Source organism: Mustela erminea, chromosome 10 (assembly GCF_009829155.1).
Source record: "Mustela erminea isolate mMusErm1 chromosome 10, mMusErm1.Pri, whole genome shotgun sequence".
NCBI classification, from domain to species: Eukaryota; Metazoa; Chordata; class Mammalia; order Carnivora; family Mustelidae; genus Mustela; species Mustela erminea.
Genome location: NC_045623.1, coordinates 105,861,147 through 105,873,474, shown reverse-complemented (window position 1 = coordinate 105,873,474; position 12,328 = coordinate 105,861,147). Strand labels below are relative to the sequence as shown.

The window sequence follows — 12,328 nt, the reverse complement described above, 5'->3', positions numbered from 1 at the left end:
CGCAGAGCGGACCCCTCGCAGCGAGGAGAATCGCTGCCCCGCCCCGGCCCATTCAGCCGGCGGCGAACGCCCGGTTCCCACCGGCACAAAGCGCGCCGGGTCCCGCCCCGCCGGCGAGGGGCCCCCAGCCCACCCCCACCTTGGACCCTCTCGGCTTCCACGGATCCCCACCCCCTCGGCTCGCGGCGCAGCCCACCCGGCAGGCGCGCTCTCCGAGGCCCGCCCCGCTCCGAGGCCCAGCCGGGAGCCGTCCTGGCCCGGCAGCCCGCCCCCAAGATGCTCCGCCCACCGCTCGGTGCGCCCCACGCCCAGCCGCGCGCGGATCCTCAGGGAGCCGGCCTCCCGACCTCTGGGGCCGCTGCAGAGCCCGCGACCCTCGACCACCGCGGAGCGCTCGGCGCCCGGCTGTTCGTCCGAAAGCGAGGTCGTTGCTGTGCTCGGACTCTAGCCCGGGGTCCCGGTTCTCCAGCGGCGCCTGGGATCGGGGACGGGAAACCGCGCGGAGCCCGGGAAGAGCTCCTGGCACGTCCCGCTCGAGATTCAGAATACAGACAGGGCAGACCTGTGCAATGGGTATAAAGAGACCACGAAGGTCCACATTTCTCTCACGATGCCTGCTTGGGTGCATCTTTTGAACAACCAATAATCGACTTTCCGTACGACAGTTCCCGTTTAGGAGTGCCCCTGCTCTGCGGCGTGCCGAATCCGTTCTGATTAGACTCGCGGGAGAGCGGCCCGGCTCCCCCACTCCACTCACCAGGCTCTTTAGATCACAGGCGGGGAGGGGGTCTCCGCTGTGGGGTCGGGGGCTGGACTCTTGCGTCTCCGCCTGCTAGTGCGTTGGAGGCGACTCGGCGACCGGGACGGCCGCACTAATTCCGCCACCAGCCACTAGGTGACGATCTTACACCGTGGACCCAGGGGGCGGACTCCAAATTCGCACCCGAGCCCGCGAGCGGCCGGAGAGGTATCCCCCCTCCGCCCCCTGCCCCTAGCCCTCCTGAGCCAACCTCATGGGAGCTAGACGCCCCTGAGGCCGAGGCTGCCAGCTGCCTTCTAGGGCTTCTCCTACTAGGGCCTTGGTGCCTACCCCACAGCTCCATCCCGTAGCTGTTCCATGCCGGTCTCACTCGCTGTCTGGGGGGGCGAGGGGGGGGCAAGGGGGAGGCCTGCAGTAGTTGCATAGAAAAGGGACACCGACCCAAAGGGTGGCACACTAGGAGGGATTCCAAACCCAGAGGAGAGACGTTTGGGACAGCTGGCTGAGCAGTGCTGCTGTATCCTAGGAAAGTGTTTCCATGAAAGCAGCCTAGGAATGCCAGGTGCAAATTATAGGAAGTTTTTATTGTATCCTGTACAGAAGAGAAATGCTCAGTTGTCAAAAAACTACAAACGGATCCCTGGCTCTGGGTGGGTGGTGGTGTGAAGACAGGGCTCCCGCCCCTGTGAGCCCAGGTCAAGCTGCTGACGAAGGCAGCCAATAGGCCCGGGAGGCTCAGGGAGTGTGAGAGGGAGCTCCAGGCCCCAGGTTCCTCCGTTTGGGGTCCTCCCTCCTTTTTATTTCTGTAAAACCCAGAACTGGAGGGACTTTGGGGTACCAAGTCTCCCTGCAAGTATTGCCATCGGATATGAAGGACACAGATTAAAAACCCAACGTGACAAATGGGCGGGCCTGAGCAGGGGTGGGTGCCACAGTGGCCAGCTGAGATCTCTGCCCCCACATGGCCTGTTGGTCTTTGAAGGCACGGCAGCACTGGCCAGAGGCAGCCCCTCCCGTGGCTTAGGCCATCCCGCAGCTTCCTGCCTTGCTCACCTGTGAGTAGCTCATCCCTCCCCTAATCACCCCCCCAACCCCCAGTGAGGGGCCAGGGAGGCCTCAGAAGCAGAGACGGATCCGGTCCCCTAGGCTTGACCCTCCCCGGGGTCTCTTCTGGGGCTGAGACCCTGTCAGCGGGATGAAGAAAGAGGCCTGGCAATAGGCAGGAGAGGTGGGGAGGATTGGGGAGGGGCTGCACAAGGCAGACAAGCTCCGTGTTGGCTCTGGGATTTGCTCCAGGTTTCCCTGGGTGCTGTGTGAGGCCATTGTGGGGAGGCGAGGTCTAGGAGGAGACCACCTCTGCATTTGCCCCTGTCCTTTCAGCTCCAGGTCACAGCTGTTCCCGGGCCTCTGCTCAGCCTGATTCTAAGGTCTCTCTCCAGGGAAGACCCAGCAAGCCCCTCCCCAACGCCCATGGCAAAGCCTAGGCCAGCGAGAGAGTAAAGAGCCCTGCCCTCAGCAGGAACCAGACCTTAAACTGGGAACCTGGGAGGCCTCTCAGCCAGGACCCCTCCCCAGGGGCGCCAGGATAAGGAAGCCCATTCTCTCTTGGCTTCAGTTCTTTCCCAGCATGGACCCACGATCTTTATGGTGGGAGTCCTACGGGTGGCTGGCTTGGTGGAGAGACGGATGAGGGCGGGGACACTAACAATGGTTAAGGTGGGTGACGATGCAAAGTGTTGTGCTTTAGCTGGGGTGTGGGTGGGGTGAGTTCCTGGGGAGGCCAGGGGCACTGAGAGTGGGAGGCCTCAGGTGCAAAGGCCACAGCAGGCCACACACTGAAGACTGACCCCCACAAAGGACCCACAGAGGGCCCTAAATGCTCTCACACCCATGCAGGGGCTGGTGCGCACGGACCGGAAGACTGCTCCAAACAGTCCTGTGAGTTAATATGGTCACCTGCTCATTACAGATGGGAAACCGAGGCAGAACTGCTCAGCAGGAACACCTGCTCAGAGAGCTTGTTTGGGCTCTGTAGACCCTTGTGCTTAGAGACCCTCTGTACCCTGCCCCCGCGGGGGAGAGACAATTACAGTGCAAAGTGGAAAGCCAGGTGCAGTCAGTCCCATGGCTCCTGCAGGGCTGGGCTTTGTTCTGTCTGGTGGTGGCCTTCGTCCTGGGCTCCTTGCTGCTACTCCCATCCCCCCAATGCTGCTGCCCCAGGCTGGGCGAGGCACATCAGGGCGTGCAGAGCCTGCCTTTTCCCAAGCCCAGCCTCGCTCTGCCCCGTGATGCCGTAGCCAGCAGCGGTCCAGGGCAGCCACCGACCCTCGGGGCGATGCCCATGGCTCAGTCACGCAGGGAGGGCTGGCACTTGGCCAGGCGCCATCCGTGGGCCCCGCGTGGCGCCGCCCGGAACCCGGCCTGGGTCAGCATGGCATCTTTGGTGCTTTGGTCCCTGCGGGCGGCCCGGCCCGCCGGGGGCGCGTGGGGAAGCGCCCGCAGACCCTAGGACGCGGACCCCAGCGAGTCCGAGTGCAGCGTGACGTAGCCCGAGGACTCGGAGGGCGAGCTCAGGAAGCTGCTGGTGCTGCCGCCGCCCGCCGCGCGGAGGCCCCCGGGCTCGCCCCACGACGCGCTCAGGCCGGTCCTCAGGGGTCCCGCGTGCGCGTGCGCGTGCGCGGCCGGGCGCGGCCCGGGGTTCCGCTGCGCGCCGCCGCCGGCAGGGGGCGCAGCGTCCTCACCCGGCCGCGCGCTGTGGACACGGGGCCCCGGCGGGGCGGGCGGGCGGCGCAGGGCCTGCGGCTCGCTCTCGAAGGCGGTCAGCGCGAAGGCGTCGGGCAGCAGCGAGGCCGAGGCGGAGCGGGCGCCGGGCCCGGGGCGGAGGCGCGGGCTGCCGGGGGGCGAGTCGCGGGCGCGGCGCGGGCCGCCGTCGGGGGCCGGGGGGCGCAGCGCCAGCAGGCTCTCGGCGGAGCGGCGGCGCGGGCGGAACGGGGGCGCGTCCTCTGCGAAGGCCCGCAGGCTGCCGCGGCGGCGCTCCGGCCCGGCGGGCAGCACCAGCGCGGCCAGGTCCTCGCCCGAGCCCCAGCGCGGCAGGAAGGCGGGCAGCGGCACGGCGGCCCACACCTCCGCGTCGTCGTGGGAGAAGCGTCGCGTGGGCGGGACCTGTCAGGACGGGCGGGGTTAACCCGGGCGGCCCTCCTGGAAAACGGGGACCGGCGCGGGGCTCAGCGAGGCAAGGCCTTGGGGAGGGCATGACCCTCCCCGCTCTCCCCACTCCCCGCGTAAGCCCGGCCGACCGCAGCCCTGCCCTGCCCCTACCTGCAGGTACTGCATCTTGTTCTCCGGCAAGGGCCGCGGCGGGTAGAACTGGGGTGCGCCCCCCTCCAGGGCCGAGAGCTCATACTTGGCCATCCTGTCCAGGGCCGCAAAGTCGCCGCCATAGCTGTAGTCGAGCGAGTGCTCCAGCACCAGGTCCGGGGGGATGCCGCCCTCCAGGCTGGGATCTGCAGGGCGGGAGCAAAAGCTTAGGGCCGTGGAAACCCCGGGGGGGTTTCCTCACTGTCCCCGGACAGTGAGTTCCAGCGACCCTCAGAGACAGGCATAGGGCAGAGGCCTGGGTTCAAACCATAACTGTGCCACCTTTTAGCTGTGGGACTGCGGAGAGCACCTGAGCCAGGCTGCTCCTCTTCCGCCATGGGGCATGGTTACTGGGTGAGCTCTGGGGGAACTAAATACAGGTAGGGTCTGACAGTGCCCGGTACCTCGCAAAGGCGCAGCGGAGGGTAATGCTCATCACCAGGTGAGACAGCACTGGGGTCTACGGGAGGCCCCGGGGGACCTCTAAGGGTGGAAGTTGTGGGGAATGCGCTCGGTCCGGTGTCCACAGATACTGCCTGGGACAGTCAGGCTGGACAGGAGAATGTCCCACAGGACACTTAGGTCGCTTAGGGGTTCCAGCACATTAGAGAATGCAGCCATCTTGGTGATCCTGCTGCTCTCACCCCTCTCCCGGGGGCCCGCTCCCAGGCCGCCCTCACCATTGTCCGAGTCCTCATCGTTAGCCATGAGGGTCACGCACTTCTCCCAGACGGCCTTGAGGTCCGCGCGGTAACGGTCACAGGCCCAGAGGAATATGGGCAACAGGAGGGCCTGGGCCACCGAGCACCACAGCACACACAGCGCCATCCAGGGCGCCGAGGCGTCTGCCCGAAGGCTGCTGAAGCTCACCACCTGTGGGGACACGGCTGGACCTGGCACCTGGCAGGATCCCCGGCCACAGCCACCCTCCCCCGCCCCCGCCCCGCCTCACTTGTCCCACCTGCCGGAGGGAGAGGCAACAGACAGAGCTACAGGGTCCTGGGCAGGAAAAAGCCAGAGTGCGAGTAGAAGGGCATGTCCACCAGGAGCTGCCGGCTGCGGGCACGAACAGCCAGAGCCCCGTGTGCACACGGACAGCCCTTCACAGAGTGCCTTCCCCCATGCCAGCCTCGTGACTGCCCCAGGACAGAGGTGCGGGCATGGCTTACCAACCCCTTTTGGGGAAGAGGAAACAGGCTTGGAGAACCAGGTCTCAAACTTCCCAGTTCAGGTACTTCTTTTGCCATCACCACGCCTCTGTGGACACATGGCCTACCCTGGGGGCGGGGTGGGGGCCGGTGCGGGAGGTGTGGGTCTTGGACCTCAGAGGAGACTCAAAGGAGTCTGAGAATCAACCAGGTAGGCTTTGGGTCCCTGCCCAGGGGCCCTCACTCCTGTTCCAGGACAGTTCCTTCCCCCACCCAGAGTGACATTTAATTATTCCAACAGAGCAGAAATGGGTAGGATACACTCATTGTACTAGTTCTGCTGTGTGAGCTGTGTGACCCTCTAAAAGGTGCTGAACCTCTCTGGGCTCAGTTTCTTCATCTGTGAAATGGGCCAAGAACACCCCACAGAGTGAAGTGAGGATCCCTGACAGACACTGTGCCAGGCTCGCAGCGTGGAGTGGGCTCCAGAAACGACACTCCCTCCGTGCCCTGAAGAGAAGCTGGGGGGGCTTTCCTCCCACCGCTCTCCCCTTCTGGCTCTGTGTTTTATACATGCTCCTTCCCTCCATCAGCACAGGCTGGGGACGCGGGGCCTTGCTGCACACAGAACCCAGTACCTGGCAGCGGCGGTGGAGGGGGCAGGCTTACCAGGCCCTCTGAGAGTGGGGCCACCGCATCCCGAGTGTGTCCCCTGACTATGAGGCTGCCACCCCACCTGCCACCTTCTGGAGCTTGTGTCCTACAGTAACTTCAAGGAGAGAGCCCTGCCCAGCTGCCTGGACAGTCTCTGACTAATCCTTGCCCGGAAACCCCTCCATACCCCAGTCCAGACTTTTCAAGGGGTTGGGCTGGAGCCCTGGGTGCGAGGGTCCGGCTGCTGAACCCAGACTTCATTTCTGGGCCAAGTGGCTATGTTCCCCCTCCTTCCACACCCTCTGATTCGAATGGGCCTCCCTCTGGTGAGGAAACGTCCTCTACAGTGTGCCAGAAAGATCCTGGGCTCCACATTCCCCTGACATGGGCTTTTATCTTTAGGTGGGTTATGGTACCCCTCTGAACCTCGTTTCCAAATCTACAGAATGGAGAGGGCGATAATGCCTTCCCTCCTACCACCAGGGACCAGATGGGAGGCTTCAACCACCTGATACCTGGAGTGCGCCCAGCCCCAGAGCTGCCCCAGACCCCAGTCCCCCCAGAGGCTCACCCACCAGCACCCATGCCCAGCCCCAGGGCTGCCCCAGAGCCCAGTCCCCGCACAGGCTCACCCACCAGCACAGGGAAGCCCATGAGGCAGTCATAGATGATGACGATGGTGGCCACCAGCCCCGTGATCTGCAGCGAGGTTTTGGCCGGCTCAGAGCCGTCGATGGATGAGCGGCGCTTGCCCTGAGCGTCCTCCACCACGATGGTGGGCACCGTGAAGGCGCGGTGGCCGGCCCGCGGCCCCACCTGCACAGCCAGCGTCTGGAAGAGGGCGATGGCGGTGCAGACCACGCCCGTGGCCACGCTGCCACCCACCAGCAGCAGGAAGCAGACGCCGAAGCCGAGGCCGATCTCGGCCACGATGAAGCGGCAGCCGTGGGTGTAGAAGCGCTCGCTGGTGTCGTGCCAGCCGACGGCCGGCAGGGCGGACAGGATGAAGGACACCATCCAGATGCCCATGACCGTGTGTACCGCCTGCTTCTTGGCGTTGCTCAGCCTGGGATGCGGTGGGGGCAGGAGCGAGGGGTCACTCGTAGGGTCCTCCCAGAGCCCTGGGCTCCTAGTACCTCATTATCATGAAACGGCCAGCAAATGGGGCCTGTTCCTTGCCCAGGGGATCCTCCTGCAGGTGGTGGTGGCACATCCCTCCCGCCAAGCATTTCCGTGCTGGACACCGTCGACACGCCCGCACACACAGGCGTGCAGCCCAGAGCAGCCCCTCCCGTGCCTCCGGCCTGCCCACAGCACAGCACAGGGGGCCGTTTCTGCACCCCGTGCCCCAGGGGCCTCTGTGCTCCCTTCCCCCGCGCCCCCCCAGGACCACCAGGCGCCGAAGCGCGAGCGCGCGCCCGGGCTCACCGGTAGTTGACGGGCCAGCGGACCATCCACATGCGGTGGTAGGAGAGGGAGGTGACGGAGAAGCAGGTGGCCAGGGTGAGGGTGTAGAAGGTGGAGACAAAGACCTTGCAGAGACCCTCATTCCACTCGTAGTCGGGGCGCTGCCGCCGCAGCTGCACCACGGCGTAGGTGGCGATAGGCACCGCCACGTTGAGCATGTGGGTGGCCGCGAGCGTGCACAGCAGAAACTCCAGCGGCTTCCACTTCTTCTGCTTGGCACCCACGCTCAGGATGCCCCAGGCGTTGGCCAGGAGGGAAAGGCCACCACATGCCAACCAGCCCACCGCACTGCCAGGCAGCCGCCGCTCATCACTCATGGTGCAGACGGGAGCTGGCCGCCAGCTGAGACATCCTCGGGGCCAGGGCTTGGCTCGGAGCAGCGGCGCTCACATGCACGGGCTCCAAGACACCAGGGACCGCGAGCATCTGTGGGGGCGGTGGGGAGAAGCCAATGAGTGCTCTGAGATGGTCCCTCTGGTTGCGGCATCAAAGCTCCTGGGGCTCCCCTGACCTGCGTGGTCCTGGCTTGGACTGGGCTGCTCGGCCCTCTTCTCTACTCCAGGGCCTCTAGCCCATGTCCCTGGCACCCGGGGACATAGCCAGGGGTCCCCAATAAGTGTGAACACCCTCCTTTCCACCCACTCCTGGCCAAGGTATGGAATCTGGGTTTGCTCCCGGGACAGCTGCCTTCTCAGGGAAGCAACCAGGCAGGGTCCCGGGGGGCATTCTTGCCCTGGGGGCCCTAGCCCTGCCAGGAACCAGCACCCTCACCCTGAGTGTCTCACATCTCACACAACCCAAACAATGTGTCTGCAGGGCACATCAGGGCCCCTTATCTTAACTTGTCCCACTTCATTTGGCCAAATGAGGACATGCCTTGGGGGTGAGCTCCCTGAACCTCCCTGTGCAGTAGGGGCGACGTGGTGACCACTTCCATGGCCATCTTGGCAACGGCAGCCTACTTGGCCCAGGTCAGCCTCCTACTGGCTTTGTGGCTGGCAGGCCCTGGCGCCGCCACAGGCTGGGCTACCATTAAGTTCCAGCATATTAGCTGTGTGGCTTAAGCAAGGTCCTGGCACCCACATCCTTTGTAACGGGGACCATGATGATTCCTCCGGGGGGAGGCTGGGGTGGACAGATGCCATGTCTTTAAAGCCCTGGGCTAAACCTCGCACACAGTGGCTGCTCTGGGTGGTGGTCACGGTTATGCTGTGGGTCCTCGTCTTGCACACAGTGGGTACTCTGGGGAGGCGACCAGTACTATGCTGTGGATGCCTGGGACAGCATGGGCCTGCCTGCAGACGGCCGAGGGACCAGACCTGGACCCCAAGGAGGAACTGCCAAGAGCGTATGGCCATGAGCCCGGGACACAGGATGTTGAGCAGAACACACATGTAGCAGAGGCTCTCCGTCTTGCCAGACTGCAGGGCTCTAAGTCCCTCCCACCCCTTCCCTGCCGAGCAGCCCCAAACCCCGCCCCTGTGCAGAACCCGGTTGGTCCCTCTGATGTGAGGCCCACAATAGGCCTCCGTGGCCATAGCCTGCAAGAGGCAGCCTGGGGAGAAGTACAATGCTAAGTGAAGGCCTACTGTGTGCCCTGCGACACTTGGCCCTTTTTACTCTGGACCCCGTTTAATCTCACGGGTTCCAATCCTCTTGCATCCAACACCTTATTTTTTTGTTTTTTAAAGATTTTCTTTCTTTATTTGACAAAAAGAGATCACAAGTAGGCAGAGAGGCAGGCAGAGAGAGAGGGGGAAGCAGGCTCCCTGCCGGGCAGAGAACCCGATGTGGGGCTCGATCCCAGAACCCTGAGATCATGACCTGAACCGAAGGCTTAACCCACTGAGCCACTCCGGTGCCCCACGGCCTCCAACACATTATGAGCACCCACTGTTCCAGACACAGCCATGCGATCCCCAGGGGCTCTTACCCAGTGTGGAATGGACAGGCCACAGCAGGGCCCTGGCTTTCCAGGCAGGGGAAGCAGTACCGCTTGGTCTGGGTGTCAGGCGTCCCTTCCTGTCTCATCTAGAGTTCTTTTGGTGTCTCTGTGGCCCGACCCCCCCGCCCCATCCCCAATACTGAAGGACTTCTCAGGGATGAGTCGCATTCACCCCTGTGCCCCTGTTGCGGGCCTGCCCCGACCCCTGACCAAGGGGAAGAGTGCATTCTGGACTACGCCAGTGCTCCTTAAGGGCCTTCTAAGGGGTTGGGGGGGGGGTTCTGGAGACAGGGAAATTCCTTCCCTAACATCAGGCTTCTGCTTACAGAGCACCTTCCTCTTCCCCACCCAAGATCCAGTGTAGGAGGTGGGGTGGCCCCACGGGACCCTCCCCTAGCCATTCCAGTGTCCAGCAAACCTCTTGGACCTCAGCACACAGAGGCCACATGGGGCTGGGTAAAGAGCTTGCTAGACTCTTGCCCGCCAGCCAGTTACGGACTCAGCTGGGCCTTGTTCTTCTCCTCTGTGAGCTGGACATGATAGGATCACCTGGGAAGGTGCTTTGGGTGGTAGACAAGCTCCGCGATGGAACGGAGCTAAGTACACAGTAAGCGCTCAATGAGTGCTTGCCACGTGGAAGTCTGTACTAGAGCCCTGTGAGCTCACCGAGCTCTGCCGTCCCTTAAGGGCCAAGGCACTGATTTTGAGGATAGACACAGCCACCCCGAGCAGAACCTGGGACAGCCCAGCCTTGGGGCGAGGAAGCCTGAGGCAGAGCAGGTTGGCTGTGGGGGCCCGTGGTGGGCAGACGCAGACACCAGTGATCTCTACGCTGTCAAACAGGAAGCTAGACTCGGTGTGCACCTGCTGGGCCAGCATCTATTTCCACCCTAGACCCTGGGCCCACTGGGGCAGGGTGGTGGGGAAGGGGCCACCGGCTGTCACGGGCATAACCTTTGACGGTGCCAGCTCTGCTCCCTGTCTGGCCTGTGTCTCACTGCAGGCAAAGGCTCTAGGTCTGTGGGCAGGAGAACATGCCTTGCCTGGAGTGGGAGCAAGCAGTGTGAACAGGCACACTTCCCAGTTAGTGTTCCCAGGGATGATGTGTGGTCGATACTGACATTATCCCCATTTTAAAGATAGTCCAGTAAAGACAGAGAGAGGTTAAACCATTTGCCCAAGCTATGAAGTGTCTGAACCAGGACCCAAGCCCCAGTTGGCTGACATCAAACTCCTGGCCTCTCAAACCCAAGCCCAAACCCTAACCTTAACCCAAACCCAAGCAGGAACAGGCACTTTTGGTTCCTTGAGCTGAGGTTACCTTTCTCAACTCAGAGACCCCTGCAGGCTGGGCCGTGCTGTTCCACACTGCAGATGGGAACACTGAGGCTCAGAACCCGCACCCAGACAGGGAGGAAGTGCGAGAAGGGGTTTGGAGCCTGGGACTCCTGAGAGCGGTGGCGCTGGGGTGAGGGAAGAATGTCACTGAATGCCAAGGTCCCCAAATGCACGGTGAGGGGGGCTGACGTGCAGGAGCTGGGAGACCCCTTCCTCCAGGCTGATGGGGCACCCACAGTTCATTCTGCACAGGGAGCCGCAGACCTGGAGGGCCAGACCCCAGGCTCGGCTCCAGCCAGTGTGGGCCACACCCAGGTGTCGCCGCCCCCCACTGGGAAGTTTCTTCCGCCACACGCTCCAAGCGTCCCCCCAGCGTTTCAGGTCAGGGCTTCCCGCCTCGCCCAGATCCTGGAGCCCCTCCTTCCCCACCCCCCCCACCCCCGGTCCCACAACGCAGGGCCGACTGCAGGGCGTGACCCGCGTGGGACCCGGCCGGCCCAGAAGCCTCCCTCCGCAGGGTCTGCGGGCGGGGCCCCCGAGTGACGTCACGGCCCCGGGCCAATGAAGCCTCGCGGCCCCGGGGCTCTATTGCGCAACAAAGAGAACCCAGAACTTGAAAGGATTCCCCGGGCTCCAGGCGGCCTCCAGATTCACCGCCCAGCGCGCGCGGGGCCTGCGCCGCGCCCGCCGGCCCCCAGCTGCGCCCCGCCCGCGCTGCCCCTCACCGGCCCGCAAGGCCGGGCCCCGCCGCCGCCAGGGCGGGGCTCGCTGCGCGGAGCCTCCGCATCTCCGGCACGCCCCCCGCCCGCCACGCCCGCCCCCCAGTCCCGCGGTCCCGGCTTCTCGGCTCTCCGATGCTCCCGCCCAACGCGGCGCGTCCCAGCCCGCCGGTCCCTAGCGGGACCCCCAGCTCCACCCAGCCCCGAGGGCGCGTCCGAGCTCCCACCCGGGGGCCGGACGCCCCAACGGGTTACTCTGCGTAGGGGGGTGGGCCCAGTACCCCCAGACTGGCCGTCCCCGCTCCCTGCAAGCCGCGGGGCGGGACCCGGAGTTGGGGGGAGGGGCGGGGGAGAGACCGAGGAAGAGGCCGGCCCCAGGGAAGTTACCCCGAAGGTCCCCAAGTCGGGGGTGGCGATGCGCGGCCCGTCGGACAGACCGTGAGACCAACAGACCGCAGGCAGCGCTCCCTGCCCAGAGCCCTCCCGCCGGGGGTCCTCCGTCCCGGGGTCCTCCCACCCAGCCGCGCTCGGGCTCGGGCGGCGGCGCTCACCCTGCATTCGGGCGCCCGGGGCTCCTGCTCGCTGCTCCCGCCTCCGGCTCCGGCTGCGGCTCTTGAGCTCCCCGGCCAAGCGCGGGCCGCCGGGGGCCGCGGGGGTGGCTGGCGGCGGAGCGGCCCGCGGGCCGGGGCATCCTGGCGGCGCCGCCCGGGGCCCGCGCGTTCGGCTCGGTTCAGCTCGGCCCGCCGCCCCTCCCTCCCCTCCCGCCGCCGCCGCCGCTCCCTCCCCTCCCGCCGCCGCCGCCGCCGCCGCCGCCGCAGCGCTCGGCTCGCGCCGCTCTGCTGGCTGCGCTCGGGCGGCCGGGGGCGGGGGGCGGAGCAGGGCGCATGCCTCCGCCCCGCCCCTCGGACCGCCCCGCCCCCGGAGGCGAGGCCCGCCGCGG

At 65.2% G+C, this 12,328-nt stretch overlaps 1 protein-coding gene across 2 annotated transcripts; it reads right to left on the bottom strand.

Moving 5' to 3' along the window:
* Positions 1-1,323: 1,323 nt before the first annotated feature.
* Positions 1,324-12,157, bottom strand: GPR153 (G protein-coupled receptor 153). 2 transcript variants are annotated; one of them, XM_032361386.1, is made up of 7 exons: positions 11,940-12,157; positions 7,348-7,812; positions 6,556-6,985; positions 5,287-5,394; positions 4,798-4,990; positions 4,079-4,263; positions 1,324-3,922 (listed from the first exon to the last, which is right to left on the bottom strand). In XM_032361386.1, the coding sequence occupies exons 2-7, from the start codon at positions 7,701-7,703 to the stop codon at positions 3,266-3,268; spliced, it is 1,929 nt and encodes a 642-aa protein (XP_032217277.1). In that variant the 5' UTR covers positions 7,704-7,812; positions 11,940-12,157; the 3' UTR covers positions 1,324-3,265. The 2 variants fall into 2 exon arrangements, with proteins under 2 accessions (XP_032217277.1, XP_032217278.1); XM_032361387.1 differs by lacking the exon at positions 5,287-5,394.
* Positions 12,158-12,328: the final 171 nt, after the last annotated feature.

Coding starts and splice junctions, on each gene's coding strand:
- GPR153 (XM_032361386.1), bottom strand. CDS start 7,703: ATGAGTGATGAGCGGCGGCTGCCTGGCAGTGCGGTGGGCTGGTTGGCA. Junction 6,986..7,347: donor CGCTGGCCCGTCAACTACCG/GTGAGCCCGGGC, acceptor ACCGCATCCCAG/GCTGAGCAACGCCAAGAAGC. Junction 5,395..6,555: donor TCATGGGCTTCCCTGTGCTG/GTGGGTGAGCCT, acceptor CCCCGCCCCCAG/GGTAGGCCATGTGTCCACAG.